The sequence below is a fragment of the Poecile atricapillus genome, chromosome 3 (assembly GCF_030490865.1).
Source record: "Poecile atricapillus isolate bPoeAtr1 chromosome 3, bPoeAtr1.hap1, whole genome shotgun sequence".
NCBI classification, from domain to species: Eukaryota; Metazoa; Chordata; class Aves; order Passeriformes; family Paridae; genus Poecile; species Poecile atricapillus.
The window spans coordinates 98045177-98066050 of record NC_081251.1 but is presented as its reverse complement, the minus strand read 5'-3'; the positions used below and the strand labels follow the sequence as shown (position 1 = coordinate 98066050).

Below are 20874 nucleotides of genomic sequence, written 5' to 3'. Positions count from 1 at the left end.
GAACTCTTAATATAGTCTGGTGGTTTACACAGATAGATTATTTAAAAGGATAAAAAAACCAAAAACAAACCAGCTAATTTCTGTTTACCCTTAATTGATTTTTCCTGCCCAAATTAAACACTAAAATACAAACCATAAACTCTAACAGATTAAAAACCTAACATACTACTTATAAATCACTAAGGAAACACTGGTTTATATATCTTTGCAATATACTTTAACTGAAAATATTTTAATTAAGTTGTGATGGCTGGTATCAATTGATCTTCTGCAGCTTCACTGTGTAGATACCAGCATGACAGCAGGTATAATTCTTTGGAGAGCCTGTCTTTTTCTTAAATCCAAAACTGGAATGAAACTAACACATGCTCTATTCTTGTCTCCCCCCTGTTCCAACAGGCAAGCTATATTATTTTTGTGCTTCAGGAAATTGAGAATAAAATACAAGTGAGAGTTCCCTTATTCATATATTTGAGGCATTCACAGTCAGTGGCAAGGTCCAATATATAGAATGAAATTAATTCTGTAGGATAGGCAGCAAAAAGTAAAATAAGCAACAACCTACCTTAAGATCACGATGAACTATGCATTTTTGATGACAATACTGTACAGCAGATACAATCTGAAACACCAAGATCATCAGTGAAATACTTTATTTCAAATTAAAAAATAAGTTTTTGCGTAAAATTTAGTAATTTTGTTTCCTGATATGATTCACTAGAATGTAAGAAATTAATAAATAAAGTTTTTATCTTAAAATAGTCATCCAAATTTCTTTCATCAAAGTTTAGATACCAAAACTATAAAGTCCCTATAAGTAGCTAATTTTCCTACTAAAAGGAATAGTACATACCACTCAAGACAATTGGAGAAACATTTTTTTAAAATGCAAATCAACCAATAGCAATAACTATTGAAAGGAAATTAATCCACCCTTTAAGCCAGTGGCCAGATACATCATCTCAGATTTTATCTTCTAAAACATCAACTGTGTATCATTGCAATTCATCCCTAGCAGAACAATTAATTCAACATTTTCACATCTTCCACATACACAACGAAAATGAAGTCTGAAACATCAAGTTAAGAGCAGTTTCTTTAAATGTTAATTATATAACTTAACATATATTATTATATATATATCTAAATTATATAACTTAATCCTGAAAAACACCAAGCTTGATATATTTATCTGATTAAAGCTTTTCCAAAACAACCACTAAAACCAGGGTAAGAAAAGAATTAAGATGAGAAAGTTGTAATAAGAATATAAAAGCCTATTACAGAATAGCTTTCATACAGAACAGTGTGACATGACTGTCATGACATCAACATCTCCAGATATAACAGCTGTAAAATTCTAAAATATTCAGAAAAAGATTTAAATCTCAAGTGAGTCACAATAAAAAAAGTGACTCTTAGGAACACTGACTAAAAGAAAATGTAAAACAATTTTACTATTTTTAGACAGTATCTAGGAAGCAGGTACTTTTCTCTTCTGGGATTTTTTTCCACTGCAGCTTTAATAAATATTATCAAAACAATTTCTTGTTAAGTAGAAGAAGTTTGCTCATGCTCATGTCTATCTGAAAACAATGTAAATCAAAATAAAAAAAAAGAATGAACACATTAATTTCATACCTGCCTGAATTTTGAACGAGCCTCTTTCTCTTTCATTCTTCCATGTGCAACTAGATAGTCAAACACTTCTCCTGATCATGACAAGGACAAAACATCAACATTAATTTTTTTTACTATCACACACAATCAAAACATGCTTGAAAACAACACACAGCCCACACTGCTCCCCTACTTGAAGGGAAAGGAAATAGAAGCAGCCAAGAAAAATTCCTTTTGACTTCTCATTGGATTTCATTCAGACAAATAATAACTTAGTAAAAATGGAACCCTTAATACTGAGATTTCTTTAGTTTTTAAAATAAATCACTATGAAACAAACAGAATCAATCATTAAAAATATTCATATCATGTGTACAACACATTGGGAATCAGGCAACTTATGCCCCAGATTTGTTTTGCACATCTCTAGTGGCTTCACTTAACATTATTTATATTATTTCTGCTTATTCCCTCTTTCTCTTTTCCTAATAAAGCTGCCCAAATGCCTTTCAGATCCCCATTTTTGCACTGTCTGACAGCAGCCTTTCCTAGCTGATCAGTGGCACTGTGCTGGATTCTCTTCCCACATTCAAACATTTCCCATTCAGATGCTAAGCAGCTTCTCAAGCAGGCACTCACTATCTCTCTCACTATGAGCCTGCTGGTTCCCCTTCCTGTGTTACTGATTCCCATCCTCGGATCTGCCTCTTCAAGTGCTTTGGCACACATTTACAAGATAAAATAAACCTAAATATAGCAGATAAACATGAGTCCAGAGTTTTTACCAGAATCTGTGCCAGATTATCTCCTGATACTGCAGCATGAACCTCAGAATGGGAACTACCCTTTAGCACAAACCTAAGAGGCTACTTAAAAGAATCAAGAAATCCTGCCCTGGGAGGTCTGCTGGGACTACTCTGAAGGCCAGATTGGAATAACCCATTAAATCCTTAAAGCGTTTCTAGGCATGTAACTGGCATTTCAGTTTATCCTTAACACACATTTCAGAATCCACTTACCCCCACTGGCATATTCCATTACCAAATACAACGTCTTTTCAGTCTCAATAACTTCAAATAATTTTACTGCAAGAAAAATGAATGAGAGATTGCAGCCAGGAGTAAAAGCAGAGCACAAACAATTATACTCATGGAATGAGTATACTGGAATGAGATATAAACTTTATATCCTTTAGGTTAGCATTCTTTTGAGGGGGAAAAAGACCAAAAATTAATTTCTAAATCACAGTTGATAATAAAGCATATTAATTCACAATTTTCTCAGAAGTTTATGCACACTGTACAAACAAGTTCATGCTGAAATTAGTGTTTAATTTGACACAGACTTAATTTAAGAACATACAAACCTCCCCTGTTTTTCTAGCAAACTGCTCACAGTCAGAAATCTGAGATTCTGACCAACTAAAAACCAAGTGGATACCAGAAATGTTAAGTCTGACTTGCCTCAGATTGCAATATAACCAGTCATTTAAAACAAACACACCCCCACCACCACCCCCAAGAAAAGAAAACACAGCAGAAGCTATGAATGCTGAAAAAGCAACAAACAGTTTAAGGGATGAGAAGGGAGTGCCTAGCATGTAATAACTTGTACACCTCGTCCATACCTTGTATGCAACAAGCCCTCTGGCCGATTCAGGACCATTAACTGTCTCTGGAACAAGACTGTCCAGCCCTCCTCAGCCAGAAGAATTGTCATCACAAAGTAGGGCCCTGAAGCTGTGGGGTAGGTGAAAGAACTAAAGCAGAAAGGGAAAATTACATACTTGGTAATTCTAATTTTCTGGAAATATCAGTCAGCAGGACTCTTTCCTAGACTGAACTAATGGAGTTCTGCTACTCTCTCCAAAGAAACTCATACTTTTGGGTCTCAAGAATAATTTCAATAGAAGAGGGGAGTTGGGGTACTGATAGACCAGTGAGCTCACATTTCCTACTCTGTGTAAGGCTTTTCTGAACTGAGCAGTTTACCTCCTCTGAGTAAAATCCTTGATGCAAGCAGAGTCAATAAAAGAGGTGATACAACGAAGCATTTACCAGATGCTCACTATCCTAGTAGCTCCAAAGAAAGTTTAACAGCAGTACATTCAAATACAGCCAAATAGAGTAAAATGTAAACAGTATAACAGAAAAAAGTCTGCAGAAATGCAGGGCTCCTACCAATATTGGGATGATTCAGAATCTTCATTATTCGTACTTCTCGAAACAACTGTCAAGGAAGCAGGACAATTTCCTTAGAAAGGGTTTATTAAGGAAAAATTACACAAGATATGCAATTTTAAATGCCAAAAAGACAGAAAAGGCCACAGAAAGCAGCATTAGCACAAAATATAGGTAAATACAGTGCACTCCAGTGAACTCCAGAAAACAGTGAACTCCAGAAAACATAATCTACATAAATTACATAAATATAGCCACTACAAATAACTGCATACCAAAACCGGACTAATTTTCAGGCTTTATGCAAACAGACACACTAAATTGTATAGCCCTTTCTGGAGTTTCACATTGACCAAACCCCACAGATTATTCACACAAGTATTCACTCTCTCTGATTTCTTTGGTGACTGGCAAGCTCAGCCAACTATCCTGACCACATCAAACCTGCAGGTGCAAGTACAAGGTGAAGCACTAGAGAGAAGTCACACACAGATGTTCAAATGGAATCAGATACCAGGAATTCTGAAATCCTACAAGTGCTGCTGCTCCAGAGGTGAAGCAGGCAAGTTTGCTTTTCCCATAGCTACCAAATTTTACATTGGTCACAAGTAGCAGCAATGCCCCCTCTCTCCCCCTGCAAGTCCTGAAGATTTATCATTGCTGAAAGTCTGCTGTACGGCACTGAATCACATAACTATAAACAACTGGACAAACTGAAAGCCCTTAGTATATATTCATCACACAGATTTTTTTTTTTCTCAAAACAGAAAAAAAGAGGTTATTGCTCTTACATTTCAATATTCATGGTTTTATCAATTAGAGGTGGATCAAGAGGCTCAAAGGAAAGAAGACAATGAAAGAAATCAAAAATGCTTATGTAGTTTGGTGCTGTGTACTTGAGGCTGGCAATATTGATGGGCTTGCACTGTTTAACTGAACAGCATAGCCCCTGTTTACTGTGCTGCACACTCTTTGGTCCCTTATTGGGCTAACATAGGATGCCAAAATAAATGAAGAAATGTTCACTCCCCAGTGTAATGCTTAGACATTTTAGAAACATCTGGGCACCTCCTTACAGAGAAACTGGGCTCAACACATTGTGTTGTTGCTCTTTTGTTTCTCTCATATCTCAGAGACATCTCACCCTCCATTTTTAAGATTAGTCCCATTTGATCATATGCAACCCTCGCAAAAGGGTACAGTGAAGCAAACCAGAGACCAAACAGCTCCCCAAAGAGTAGCACTATGTATTCTATGTTTCTAAACTTCTGCATTTATTCTACAAGTTCAGACTACAGAACAATATCTTATTGAAACTCAGCTTCTGATACAGTATGATGACTACAGCTCTGGTAATAAATAATATTACAGTTTTAGATTTGTGTTATTTAAGTATTGCATGCTAGTTACTAGGCACTTGCCTCATAACTGCCATTAAAACAATTTCAGAGAGAAGCAAAGACTACAGAAGCATTTCTCTGAATAAATATGAACAGATGCAGTTTGCTTATGTCTAAAACACAAAACAAGGGTATGTAACATTATGCATCAGAATTAACTTCAGCAAATATATTTTCCTCATGAAATTGGTTATTGCTAAGAAAAAACATCACACCAGCATGTTCTTTGTGAATTTGTTGTTTTTCTAAGTATTGGAATATGTTGCACAAGAATAAATTTCTTAGCTAAATCAATACAGACTAATCAGAAGCTAACAAATCTGCTTCAATGGATGGCACAGCATCAGAAGAGCTCCTAAGCAGGTATGTGGAAAATCAGTTCCTCCCAAAAGACTGGAAACCTATTTCATAACTTAACACTATTAACGCTGGTATAAGAGGTACAGCAATGAACACATACCCTCATAAGCACAATTAAAATATGAGACTTCTACAGAAAATTTCAACCCTCAATTTTATATTTAATACAAAGCACATGGGCATTGAAAAAAAACCAAGTTGTGCATTATTCTATTCAATATTTTCACAAGATTTACAAGTTTACTAATTGGTTTAAGATTCAAATTGATTTTACAGTGACATGAAATTTTGTTCCACAAGTATTTCTGAATAAAAGCCTTAACAGTACTTGAGGACATTATTTTACATTGCAACGCTGCATTCCATGAAGCACTACTTTGCGATAAATCCCCTCCCCCATGCAGAAGCATGCTGGTTATTAACACCTGCAATGTCAACAACTATCTATCTACAAATATAAACACCTTTAAACAATAACCACTACACCCCTCAGTAACACTGATACATCTTCTCCTTTGCATATAGAGGTATTTAAGCAAAAAGACCATAGTTATTTCCTACAAAGCCAAGTTTGTTAAATTTATAAAAATCTGGACAGAACAGTGATACTTGTTCTTCTCTGAGGACAAGGCAACCTGCTGCAGGATTATCATCTATTTTACTGACAAAAAATACCATTTCCAGAATTCAGAAACACCTGTATTTTCCTGAGCTGCACTGTTCTTCTCTCTCAGAAGGTATAAGTGCTCGCTGACTTCTCTCTCCTCACCCCACCATAGATTTATAGGACCCCCTCTACATTCTTAAAAAGTGTCACCATTCAAAAAAGCTCTTGAATAAGCATCTCCTTGTTGGAAAGGTGCTGTAGCCTCATAAGCTTCACTTATAGAAAGGGAGAGCCAGCATCACACTCAGTTCCTAAAATTTGTAGTTAGGACTGTCGACAGGACTTGAAAAATTGTTTCCTGTGGTTCCAGCTTAGTTTTCTGAGGTACAAAGTGCAGAAAACAAAGGTCTGCCACACCATTAATAACATTTCTACCTGCTGTCAGATTGACACCTATGTTTAAGATATACTTTAAAGTTTATGTTTTAAGTCACTGCAGTCAAACTGAAAATTTTCAGTTAACCAAGGCTTTGCCTTGCTTTGAAAAATGTGCTTAAAAGTTGCTCTGCTTTCTATACTGTTACTGAGAAGGGATGTGGCAAAAGCACTGCTTTCAATAGGTAACATATTGAAATTATTCCAAAACTTCTTCTACTACTTTACTTCTGTTCTGCTTTTCTTAACAGAGGGAACTAAAGTTAGAAGCTCCAAGTATGTTTAAAAAAATAAAAATCTTGCTGACCCCTACCAGGTGCATATCTGAAATAATCATTTCCTAATTAAACCTATTAATGAAAAAAACCCACCTTCTGCACCACTAGCAGTTTGCAGAAGAGCAACAGAATGCTATTTCAGAAACATCCCTGATGAAGCTGGTACAAGACAAAACTTTCAATATAGCAGATATGCAAAAATCTGCTATTTTGATATAAATTTTGTGTTACAACAAAACCTGAATACTTACATTTGGGACCAAATTACAATAGTGACAATGGAAAAAGCTAAGTCAGTACAGGATGTTATTGTCAATACAGCAAGTCAACAATAAAGCCTGTTCTGTTTGAAACAGATTCTTGCTGAGTATGGTGGTAACCATATACTGGACAAACTGAAAACAAAATAGAAAGGTAGGACCCTTAATTCAACCTGGGTTTTCTGTTTAATGAGGTGGAGGTCCTGGAGTGGGAAATATAATGTAAGTTAAGACTATCACACTCCATGGACAAGAAAGCAAAACTAAAAATTCACAACATCAGCTTACTTCAGCCATCAAACGTTAGGCCATGACACAAGCTAAAATAACTGTCTGAAGTACCCTGTCCATACTACAGGGCATGAAAACCATTGGTGAGCAGCTAAGAAAAAATGAAACACTCTTTGCTTTCATACCCGTGACTAACTACAGACCCAGCTTGTATAACACTTCCAGCAAGTGAAGTATGTGCTCAAATATTTCTGTTTACAAAACAGAATGGTGCATGTGAAGCCATGATGACTCATTTAACTTAATTAGGTCAGTAGCAAGCACTGTAGCAAAACTGACTCGCACTTGGTATCTTTCATACTTTGATGAATGGAAAGGAAATGGTTTCATGAATGACCCCATGCCCAAGATAACTACAAATTTATCTTGTTTGATTAATAATAATCAGTAGTGACTGAAGGTCTAAAAGTTTTGCTGCACTGCATACAATTTATCACCTTCGAAGTTCAAGAGACTGTCCTCTCAACCATGAGAATTTAGATGGGTTCAGACTTAGGAGTGGTATTTTTGCACCAGTAGCATTACTTCATATATATATGGAGGTGTCCTCTATAAACCTTCATCAGCTGAGTGTTCCTATTAACACAAAACTATCACTGCTTCCCATTCCCAACACTACCTCTCCAAGAAAAATGCCCAACCACTTTAATAGCCCTTTGTACAGTATAAGCCTGATGACAAAATGGTGAAACTTCACGTTGCTGTGATACTAAATATTACATAAAGAATCTGAAACATAATGTAATAGTAAAGTGCAGAAAGAAAAAAAAAAGGTGACTTATTTCATAGAACAGAAAAGGAATTTCTATTATTTTACTTGAAATTCACAAATGACCCATTAAAAGATTAACAGAAATTATCTTAAGCATGCTAATAAACCACCCTCTCACCCTTATTTCCTTTATATGCACAGTTGCTTCAGTGACACTGCAAAAATTGTGTGGAAGTTTACTTAAGAGCTTTCAGGCAATCAATATTCATTCACTCAGACACAGCTGAAGACATATAAAGCCTCAAAACAAAATTATTTTTTATGAAAACCAGAGTATTTTACAAATGAAAACATGATACCAACAAATTACCCCATTTGTTAGTGTGAGCAGATGATGCATGGGATCGATATATTTAGAAGTTACTGAAAAATGGAATTACAATTAAATCACTAAATGCAAATGTCTATCCTTAGTTCTACTATCAGCTGCTTCTAACAGTACCTAACACTGATTCTCTTGTTGCCAGCTTCCCACTCAGAAAAAACAAGTAACAGCAGCAATGTCCTATTGTGTGAGTATTTTATGTACTATTTGTGCAGTGTGACAGAATCTTTTGTACGCTATGAAAGTCTTATTTATACTTGGAATGGTTTATTGAATTATTATTGAGTATTTTTGTTTAAAACTATTGTCCCAAAGCTGAGGCTTTTTTTTTGCTTAGTTTTCCAGAAAGTTTAACATATTTTAGCTTCTCTTGGCTCAACAATGAGACAAACCCAGCTCTTCAACTGTGAATACCAAGCTAGGTAGGAAACAAGCTACGTGAGCAGCACAGGATTTCCACAATATGCTCTGTCACAAACTGCCTCTGTGGGTCCCTCTTCTCTAGCTCAAATATTAGCAAAGAGATTTGCTTAATATAGGATATAGGACATAACAGCAAAGCTTCTGCACGGACTGCACAGCAGGTTGAATTAGGAAAAAATAAAAATCCAGAAGAACTCACACTCAAATACTAAAAAGGAGGCATTAAAGCAAATAAAGTATAAAAGCGATAAAAGAAAAAAAAGAAATTAAAGCAAAGCTGTTTATAACTCTTCAAAACCTAAGTTACACAATAAAATAAATTGTAACAGCAGCCAGAGATAAAAGAAACAGCAATAAGCCCTGGTCTCTGTCTCTCATTTCTACAACTACAGACAGCAGCAGTCTACTATTTGTAAACAAAATCTACCACAAATTTTTATAATGGGCATCCTGCAGTAGGACAATATATTTCTGTGCTTCAGCCACAACAAAACATATGCAGAGTTAAATAGTAAAAATCCAAACCAAACAAAAATCCCTAGGTTTTGATAAAACCCTTATCACAATGACTACGAAAGACTTCTGAATTTCTACCTACAGGCATAAACAACACTGTTTTGATTATATTCACTCATTTGGTCAATTCTGTGCATGAAAAGTAATTGCCACAGGTCCCCTGAGTTCAGCAAATATTTTATTGAAGTTGAAAGATTATAAAGACAAATGTAGAAAAACCCATTAAAACAACAGAAGTTGGTACTATAAGTCCACAAAAAAATAATTACTACATTAAAGAAAAAATCCAAGAAAAATACCATCCATTACAGCATTAAATCTTGGTTTAGCATGTAGACAAACTGTATACCGAACTGGAGAGAAATGTTACTGCTGACAAAGAGGAAAGCTAGAGGAGGAAGGAAGAGCAAAACAACAAAGCTCAGATAAGAACCACATGGAGTCACTGCCCTCAGACAAATGTATGTGATCATTATAGCAGGGAGACCATGCTCTCCCCCAAGGTCACACAAAAATGTTGTTTAGCAAGATAAGGGGATCAAATATTTTTGTCAAGTAAATAAAGGATCACAGTTCAACTGTTTACAGAATTTCAGATGTTATGGTCTATTCTTACCTTTTGCAGGCTAGTAGGATTTAGCTGGGTTTTATCTATTATTTTCACAGCAACCTTGGGGAAAAAAATAAACAATTACTAAACTCAGAAGAAGGTTTGAACAAAATTAATTGAACAAAAATATATTTTTGTGAGTAGGAGCATAGATGCATCTCTAAAACATGAATGTATGTCTACTTCCATACATTTAATCAAACAAAATTCCCTAACCTATTAAAATTTACGAGCAGGAGTTTGGAACTTGGCCACCAAAGCATCAGTTCTATACTTCTGTCTCTGTTTGGACTGAACAACGTTATCTTGTCCACTGTTATCTTGTCCAGGCCCTCCAAACACAAGATTTATCTATTAACAAATCACCAATATCAATGAAATCTGCACCTCAATACATTTCAGTTTTAGAAATGCTTGGGGATGAACAGACACCTTCCCAGCCCCAAAATACCATTTGATGCACAACAAACATTTTGATCCTTTCACCAAGAAGCTATATTTTAAAAAGGGTGTGGGTGGGAGGTTAGGTGGAAACTCAGGCATGTCAGGTAACTTCTTCTACATCCTGAAACAGCCTCTAGAATAAATACTTATTATAAAGATAGCTAAAGAAGAATCAGACTATCAGCCTTTTTTTTTTTTTTTTCCAAGGCTTACCTCTCTTCCAGTAAGCACATGCCTTGCCAGCTTCACTTTGGCAAAATTTCCTTTTCCTATTGTTTTCAGTAAGCGATAATTTCCAATGTGAGGATGCTCCTCATTTGTGGATGTGATGGAGTTCCTACATCGTGGGATATTTTGTCTGCTACTTGACTTGATAGGCTGGATGTGTGGTTCAGTGTATCCATCAACAGAGGTGTGCTGCAAGGCAGACAAAATAGTTGGGAATTTAGCTACTTGGATTTTAGACAATTGCAACAGAATAGACCACAGTCATTAAAAGGTGTAAAGGGGAGTAATTTGTTTAATTTTTACAATATAACTGATAACTCTGGATGGCAGCCTAAGGAAAAAATGCTTCAGGCAGAGTTCGATACGTGTCTCACAAAAAAGGCTGCAGAAAGATTTTACCAGCTCCAAAAGCAAAACTAGATATCTAGGCAGCAATCTACAACCCATTACAGGCTTTTTTAAACATGCTAAACCACACAGTATAGCACTATGTTGCAGATAAATTTGTCTAATCATAATCAAAGTTAGTCTTTTAAAAATAACGCTGTACAAAATATACTTGTACCTTAGCATATTTGGAAACAAGGTTTCACTCTATTTTTTGTTAACTTTCTTCAGACAAATGACATCACCATATTTTTTTTCAAGTAAGCTTTGTTCCCCAAACATGTTCGCATCTTTTAAATTCTTATTCAAGTAGCAAACTATCTACATCTTTATTTAAAAATAACTATTCTTTAAAACTCCATAAGATCACATAAAATATTTTAAATCTCAGAAGTCAGAAGAACTAAAAGGAAGTTATTTTTAATGCATGCCAACACATCATCCCACATTAAATGTTAGTCACTGAAGTCTGCAGTGCTTCTGTACTCTAACTTCCAAGTATATAAGGGGCAAGTTACAGATGGGGCTTGGAATTGTTCCAAGGAGAAACCAAAGTAATGAAAAATGTCAAAGGAGTGCTAAGTGTTTCAGTATTTCAAATACTTTCTAAGAGTGGCAGATGGGTACAAATGTTTAACAGGTAAAATTTAGCTTCTAATCTTTTAAGCTACAGACTTTGAAGGCTGGCAAATACTGGAGGTAGAAAGAGTGTCTTCCCAGAGCAGATTTTAGATTTGTAGCAGAAAGGCATGCTTACTCCCAGCTAAACATAAAGCACCAACAGACACCTGAATATTTCCCAATACTGATTGCCTCAATTAAAAAGTAGATGCCTTTGTACAGAGCACTAACATGCCTGTTCCTAGATCTTTGACCTTAAGCTGAAAGCAGAGTCTGAGGGCAGCTGGAGTTTTACTGCTTCTCCCAACATCCAACCTAACACTGGGCTGTGCTGATCTCATCCATCATTCCTAATGGAATTATTTTCACATACAACCAGAATTTAAAGCAGTACTTCCAGCTTCAGTGTGCATTTGTTGGGAGACTGAATCCAATGTGGATCAATCCCCACCTGTAAACACTCAGGCTTTACAGACAGTCCCACTGAACCGGGCAAGATTATTTCAGGACATGAGCAGTAGTGGAATCGAGTAAAGCAGCAAACAGCTGCAACACAACCGGAAAAAACAAGGAGTATACCACAACCAGAACGTTCCTCCCAAATGTAGCACAACCCTGCTTACATCACCTTCAGCATTATTAATTATTCACTATGGCCAAGAGAACAGCCCTAAATATAATTTTGTTTGTCTTTTCATTGCATGAGTCCTTCTGCAAAGTACCACTGTAACTCTCACTGCTAAACTGTTTTTCAAATTACTGGAGAACTAAGCAAGCCAGGCATGTTTAGATTCTGTATATCAGACAAATTTATTCAGTTATGAAATAACACACTAGTAATAGTATTTACTCTTTAGAAGCACATCATTAAAATGTTTTCTGTGGACTCTGGAAGTGAAGATCAGAAAAGCAGCTCCAGGCAAACAGGCTTTGAATCATTCCTTCAGCATCGGACACCAGTCCCACACATGATAAACCACAGCCCAAAGAAAAGTCTCCCCTAAAAATACACCCTGCAAAGTCAGTACCTCTATGGTGCTAACAATGAATATTTCAGCTGTACTTAGAACCCAATCCAGGGCTACAGCACTGCGCTACACAAGTAAGGTTTAGAAGTCTTTGAGCCTCTTTGCTCAGTGAATTACATCTTCACTACAGGAAATACAATGCCTACCAGAAGCATTAGCAATCCTAATATCAGTTGCCAATTTCATATGCTTCACAGGATTAGCCTACCCCCAGCAGATACCTGAAGGGATCTCTTAGAGAAACAGCTGGACAGACTCAACCAATGCCATGGGCAAAAAGGAAGATGCCTTCACAGGATAGATCATTTAAATACAGATTAAACAAAGAAAGCATTATTGAATCAAAATGACAGTATAACAGGACAAAACCTGAAGAGGGGGAAAAAAGTAGTAAGGTTCACGGTCATGATGATTCTGGATTTTGGTCTTTTTGTGACAGAAAAGCTAAGCCACTTCGGATGGCTCCTAATTATTTCTTCACAAACAGATTCTCTTCAGAGTTAACCAACCATTCTTTCCAGCTATGCCCAAGGATGACAGAAATCATGCATAAAGAAGGTCAAATTTCCTAGTTTTTTCCACACAAATAAATACATACAATTTCTGAATTGGAACATCACTGAATGAAATTCAAATTATTTTTGCAATAGGCCTCTTTTCTGCACATGAACAACTTGCTATTGTTGGCAGGTAAAGACAAATTTCAAGTAGAAACTTATCAACTTCTAGAAATCAACATCCAGTGAAATTGAAACAAAAGATTAAGAAGTCAAAAAAAAAATAAAAATCAAGGTCAAATAACAGTATGTCAAAGATTATTTCCAAAGAATACTAAAGCTGAATTTCACAGAAGTATGCAACATCCACACTGTCTAGAAGGCCAGGCTACATAGTCTTCAGATCCTTCTTGTCCATTACAATATCTTCATTCATTATGCATCAGCTACTATGTGGCTACTTAAAATGCCATTTCAGTAGAACAATCTCTAAATTCTGAGAAAATTTTCAGGGTGCTGGAAACAAGAGGGCTGTAAAAACCAACACGCTCCTTAAAGTTCACTGTCATCTAAAAACAATTCCAGCCAACAAGCTGCATTTCCCACACAGGGCTTTAATCAGAGATTGTTATTTCACTAGATACCCTGTTTCTTATATATAAAGAAATAGATATGTACACACACGCACAAAATATAGTAGGACACACTACCTTACTAGCACATCATAAATATGACCCAATATATTCAATTTATGTCAGTGTAAAATAAAGTCTCTAGAAATAACCACACAAAATTAAAGGTTTCTTAAAATAAAATGCAATTTTAAACAAAAATAGGGTGAAGCAGTAACAAGTTTAGAGCTGAAACAGTTTATTAGAGCATTTTGGTATTTTGCACATTAGTCAAGTATTTTAAAATAAGAAAATAACCTGTGCAAAACAAAATCCACCTTTTCAGGAACCTCAAAAAAGTATTTCTAGCATTCAATTTTAAATCACAAAAGAAGAGAGCTCTATTAACACTTACTGCTCCATACTATTTCTGTTTCTGATGTGTTTCATCAAACATTCAGGGTTGTTACAGAAAGCCAAGGGCAGTAAGACCACAAGAGAGTTAACCTAACCCATTGCTTCTCAAAGCTATCATTTTCTTTGTTTACCCAAGGTAACTTTGCCAAAGCAAGATGACCTGACGGCCAGACACATCAGCTCAAAGAAAGTGCAGAAGAACTAACCCCACCAAGTAGGTACAACATGTGGGTTTCACTACTTTACATATTCAGCATCCTTTAGCCACTTACTAGTCACTGGAGTGGTACTCTCAGGGATTATACACTGTAATCAAACTTACAACATCACCTATATTAACTGCTGCTACAGCTTGGTCTTAAAAATTCCCCCAAACCATTCCAGTCACCAATCCACACAGCCTTTCTCAAACAACACTGAAGGCCTCCATAGTCCTTCATAGTAAGAGGGTAATTTCCACACATCAGTCTGCCTACAAACACACCTCACTTGATTAAACAAACCTCTTAGTCCTGAATTTTCCCCATCTTGATTTATCAAAAGGCAAATTCCTTGGTAAAGTCAGGCAATGGAGACAAAGTCTGCACATGCAGTTCTAGAAAAGGCAAATCATCACACTTTTCTCTCTTGGTATTTTCTATCCTGTCCTGGACATGAGTATGTATCTTGCAGCCAATTTTTATATTTGTAACTCCTACCATTTACAAGCATGTGCCATACACATGAGCATTTGTAACAGCTGTCATATTTTGCAAATATTTTTCAAAATAGCTAGCCCAGACAGAAGGAATCTGAAGGGTTCTAAATAGTTCTGATCTGCAACAGCTTTGCTCTTAATATATTATAATGTAGTGGGAAACATTCCTTTACTAGTACACCATAAACATGACTCCTGATATACTCAGTTTTATGTCGGCATAAAATAAAGTCTCTAGAAATAAACACATAAAATTAGATGTTTCTTAAAATACAATGCCAGGAAAGGAAAGGGGTGAGAGATGTGAAATATTGTCCTGGATGTCCAGTTGCTGTCATGCTGCTGTCTGTCATTATTCCTTAGGACGTAAGAGCTTCTATCAAGCAACCTCAAGCAAGATTTCTGCTGAAGCAACAATCAAACTAAACTGGAAGAGGCCAATTTTTTGAAAGCTCATGGTAAACCTCAAAGTAGAAACCATCAAAGATGTTCAGATAAGCTTGTTCTGCATCAAGTGTCAAGAGCATCCAGGTGGTACAGGAATGATGCAAACTGCACACAATTAGAGTACCTGATTCCCCAGTTAGGGGCAGGAGAAGGGGATTCTCTCCCCTTTCAGGTAAGCCTCACATCTGCACAAAACCACACCTTACTCCTGCCACATGTACCCATCACATACTGCAATTCCTAAAGCACCTCTGCTCTAATAGTGCACTATCTAATTTTTCCTCTCAGATATGTGAAGAAGTGCTTTTGAAGGGGCAGTTTAAAAGACTGAATATATGTACACATGATTTTTTTTTCATAATTACTTCACAGTAATTAAATTCATACTAGATTGTGAATGCATGATAAACTTTGCTATTAAAAACACCACCAAAATGCAAAGCAACCAACCTTCCCCACTGAAGGAAGGGATAATATGCAGGACTAAGCTCAGAAAAAAACAAAGCAACAACGATGGAGTGAGGAAAAAATTAGTTTTTAAATAAGATACCAAGATTAGTGCATGGCAGACAAAGAAGAGAATCAGTCAAAACTGTGACAAAATGGAGAATGTACCCATCTCCTGCTCATGCACACTTTCCAAAAGTGCAAGAAGAAAACAATTGAACATGCGCATGTGCATCCTTTTCTTTAGATCACTTACTTAATTTGTAAAAATGCCAGACATGATCTTTTGGAATAGCTTGAATCTACCAACTATAAGATATAACAATTTGAATAAAGCTGGCCTGAGTCAAGCACACCCAAACATTTCATTAACTGATGCTGCAACTCAGCAAAGCATTTTATAAAACTTTTCTAAAAACTCCAAACCATACAGCACCAAGAGAGACACTAAACAAAGTAACTTCCTCATTTTAATTTTGCGTCTCTTCCCTTTTCTTCCGAGTAGTAATATTGTGTATCTCACAGACGACTTCAGTGGTAACAGGAAAACAGTTCTACTACAAGGTGAAATAAAAAAATCCCCCAATGTGAATAGAAAAATAGCGTTCCCTTTCTAAAAGCAGACATGTACAAGGTGACAGGTAAACTTATGCTGAGCACTGAGTAAATCTTAATCTGTGCTCACTACTATGAGATCTAAGCCCCATGGAAGTTTTGCTGGTTTTTGTTTTGTTTAGGGTTTTGTTGTTTGTCTTTTAAGTACTCAACATATGTGGATCTATATGAGACATACAGAAACAAGTCTGTTAACTTTGAGACAGAATTGTTTTTCTCATCTCGCGTTACACAGGACGCAATGCTTACAGCTCCGTACTTGAAGCCATCTAGGAAAGAAAAGATCCCATGATCTAGCAGTGCAGAACTAGACACAGCTAATAAGATTTCATACTAAAGGATCTTTAGAATAATTGTCAATTTCTAATTTTCATACGGTTACACCAACCTGTATTAATCCTGTGCATGGTATAGCATGGTCATTCCCTAGTTTTTTAAACACTGCAGTAATCTCATATGGAAGGGTAGAGTTCATTATCACATGGAATTACAGATCCTTTTTATTTGATGGATAAAAAAAACTTAAAAATGTGCTGGTCCACCCCCAAGATGACAGCCAAAGCATTTCAGAAAAACAAATACCTCCATAGCATGAAATCAGGTCTTGTAACCCAAACTCAGCTAACATGTTTCCTCCTCTCCCTGCGCCTGAAGCCCTCAGCCTGGCCAGGCGTGCAGGTGCAGCAGAACAGGACCTTCCTGCCTTTGTTCCATTTCACTCAGAATTGGCACAGTTATTTCAACCTGGCACTTTCCTTCCTGACTCATCCCAAACACACAAACAAGATTTTCCAGGGCTAATTCAGGACAGCCATCCCATATCATCTCCATTAATTGCTAGGACAAAACTGAACCCTCCCTGTAGCCCCATGAAAACTGAGATGAGCCAGCTAAAAGCTGCTGCAGTAACCCATAGGTGGAACCAACATGAGAGGGGAAAAAAAAAAAAAAAGTTTCGGTAAAATCCTCGTTTACTCATCTTTGTCATTTGGTACAGTACTAGAAATTACCATCAGCCCTATCAAGGAAAAGAGTAAAACATTTCCTATCATGTCAAAATGAAATGTCAAATGTCCCTCACCCATGAAACCTAACACAAAAGTATTTTTTTTAAGGAAAGCACTTATGGGAGGGTGAAGGAAGGAACAAGACTATTCCTGCAGCCTCCTGGACACACCTAAACACAGTCCTTCACAGACAAGAGTTCTTTCAACATTCCTTGCCTGCCATTACTCTTTCCTCAGGAGGTGAACAGTTTAACCTCGCCAATCTTTTTTGACTTTTTCATGAGATCTTCAAACCTGCCACCACAGAGAGACCAGTGAGCATTCCCATCTCTCCCAGAACATCCTGCCAGCACTTGGAGGCACAAGCAGCTGCAGGGCACTACTGATTCTGAATGCCACAGCACCCACAGTTTGCTCAAAAATCCTCTGTGAAACAAAAAGAAAACTAAATGAGAATGTTGATTGTTAATTGAACCAACCAAACAAGAACACGAACACACCCAGAAAGGGAAACTTCTGGCAAAGGAAACTGGCAGGAGTTTTTATTGCACTTATAAATGATGCAGCCAGGTCATTTTTCAATTGGCCTGATGAAAGGCAGAAGAAGGGAGACATGAAACAACACACAGTTCAGGATCATGTCAAGCACATGGAGCCTCTCAAGCATTTGCAGGGCTCAAGAAGTAGAAAATACTTTAATATCAAATTTCAAAACTGAGGGGAAAGGGCTGTTTCTACAGCCTAGAGACTGCAATCCTGAAACCTGAGGCTTGCCTCCAGACAGGAACACAGCAGCAGGAGGCAAGGTTTACTCACAAAAGAGCAGCCAGATTAGAGTGTGAAGCATGTCTGACACTCAGGATCAAACAACCACTCTTCTGGGCCATCTGAGGTTTTCCTACAGAAGGAAAGGATACAGCAGCTAATTGGGTCCAGGCTCTGAACTGCAACTCATTTTTCCTCTCAAAGTTTATGAAATGGACATTTTTTCCTTATCTACCACATACCTACAACAACTCTGGACAAGTCCCCATGTGGCATGATGGTTGCTGAAGCTGATCCAACACTGCTCTCATGCCCATACACACACCTACAATCCCACTACTGTTGGGGCAGCAGAACAGACAGATAGCACAGGCAGCCGAGCCAGACAAACCCAACTCTGCTGCCAGGGTCACCTCCAGCTCCAGGGGGAGCACAGGCACCCCCTGACAGCTCCCCAGCAGTAGCGCAGGCACAAGGACAAAAGGCAACACCCAGCACAGGGAAGATGGGATCAGCTCTATGTTAAACTCTTGTGGAACTGTGCTATCAGGACAGGAACAACATGGAAAAGAAAATTGATCACACTACTTTTCTTGATAATCCAAAGGCAAATTGACACCAGTAGTGAAACTTTACCTAGGAGATACTTATTCCCATTCCACAACAAGGTAAAAACACACAAGGACTCAGAAAAGAACCAAAACCAAAACAACAAAACCCCCCCCAGAACACAAAAAGCCCCAAACCAACAAAAACAATCCCACAAACAACTAAACAGGCTTGCTTACTCATGTTGCTTACCCTCAGAAGAGCACACTATGTGAGCTTAAGAAGCTCCCCTTTAGGGATGACATGAGTCGGCAAAGCACCCCAACACTGCCACACAAAAGAGGAAGTTCCTCCTCCAGGCAAGCTGGACAGTATTTCTAAAATCTTTATGTGTCCATTACTGAAATCATCCAGTGGATCCAATGATGAATTCATCAAGACAGATCACCATCTCATTTTGAAGACTGTATTACCTCAAGGTCTTATTAACTTTCTGAAGTAAAGCCAGCTTCTAAAAAGTGATGAGATGGCCAATTAAAATATCCAACCTGATAGTAGTACATACTAATTGATGTACACATGTCCTAGAAAAGAAACTGTCTTGGGCAATGCAGGACTGCAATGTTTGAGGACCACATCAAGCTTTGTTTCAAATGCCGTTACCCAATGTTCAGCATGATTTTTCCATATTCTCTTGACGTGCTCCTTTTAGGGTTTTGGAAGTCTAATCTGAAGAATACAGAGACTCATCTTAATTGCCTTCATACAATACAGTACATACAAAGTAAACGTAACTAGAAGTAATTCTCAAAATTAACTTGTTGCCTAGACAGAAGAGGGGAATAGAAAGCATGGATCTACAGCAGATTAACAAGGCTTATCTCAAGCCCTTCCACAGAGCCTTCAAGGGAGCAGCAGGGAATCCTTCTTGACCTGAAGAGCACTCTCATGGCCTACTGCACTAGAGCATTTAGAACCAGTTCAGCCCCTTCACCTTCAAAGTTTGATAAGATGTGCTGGTCCACCGCTCTGCAGCCAAGGACTTCTGGTATGAGTCTTGGATCAAGCCTTGTCTCAGAAGACTGAGCTGCAGAGGGCCTAATGGACCTCATCTGTCAAAGACATGTGGTTTTCATATTTAAGCCAGAATATCATCAGAACTAGCATTCTGAAGACTTTTTTTGTTTGTTTTTCATAAGAATAAGGGTCATTCATAAACATAAGGATGACTGAAGAGTAACACATACTTTCACACAGGAAAACCAGAACACCTTCCTAAGAGGAAGAAGCACCTCAGCTGGCATGGACATTTCTACCAACACGTCTGCACTCAAGCAGCATTCATTTGCAAGAGTTTTGTCTCCTGAGAACAGGCTAGCAGAGCGTGACCTGATGGTGGGAGACGCAGATGAAGTTATAAGGACACCACTAAACCTAGTTTATGCTTTCAAGAAGACCAACTATGCTTTACAGCACAGGGAGATTGTGAACACGTATCCGAGTCAACTGGATGGGACATGGTGAACTCAAACAAAACAAACAGCAAAACGAAGAGAGTCTTCTGCCGAATGCTCTCTACCTTGTTTTTCACATAAGTGTTAATTAACAGATCAAATAAAACGTCCTCAGTTGAGCTGTAGCAATTATTTACCTTTATCCAGATAATGCTATACCACATTTCAACTTAGCAAATATATTCCCAGCCTTGTACAGATTTATGCTTAACTTTAAGCTGTCCAAACAGTGTCTGGCCCTTGGACCAGCTCCTATCTTATGACCAAAGAGTGCATTTTCCACAAAGCTCAGACTACAACATCCACAGAGCCCCTTGTTCCTAAACTCATGCGACCACCCTGTTTTAACCTTTGGACTTCAATGATTCAATTGCAGTGCTACTGCAATGTAGCACTCCAGAAATACATGGAACTAGGAAGCTAAATTGATACATAGAAAAAAGCAAACAGCAGTAATATTCTGCAAAGATTTTGCAAATTTATGTAATAAATATGTACTATAGCTAGAAAAAAAGAATACATT

The 20874-nt window shown here is 37.3% G+C and overlaps 1 protein-coding gene across 6 annotated transcripts in view; it reads right to left on the bottom strand.

The window, feature by feature from the left end:
• The window catches only part of MARK1 (microtubule affinity regulating kinase 1), a 56660-nt gene that overhangs the window by 23041 nt on the left and 12745 nt on the right, over window positions 1-20874 (bottom strand). For 4 of the 6 annotated variants that reach the window (XM_058834434.1, XM_058834436.1, XM_058834435.1 and 1 more), the window contains exons 2-7: window positions 10735-10938; window positions 10084-10137; window positions 3801-3849; window positions 2640-2705; window positions 1642-1712; window positions 566-622 (exon numbers count right to left, since the gene is read on the bottom strand). In XM_058834434.1, the coding sequence (XP_058690417.1) occupies window positions 566-622; window positions 1642-1712; window positions 2640-2705; window positions 3801-3849; window positions 10084-10137; window positions 10735-10938 (501 nt within the window). Of the gene's footprint in view, window positions 1-565; window positions 623-1641; window positions 1713-2639; window positions 2706-3247; window positions 3380-3800; window positions 3850-10083; window positions 10138-10734; window positions 10939-20874 lie in introns of those variants that run through there. The other 2 variants (XR_009277137.1, XM_058834438.1) reach the window with 2 other exon arrangements.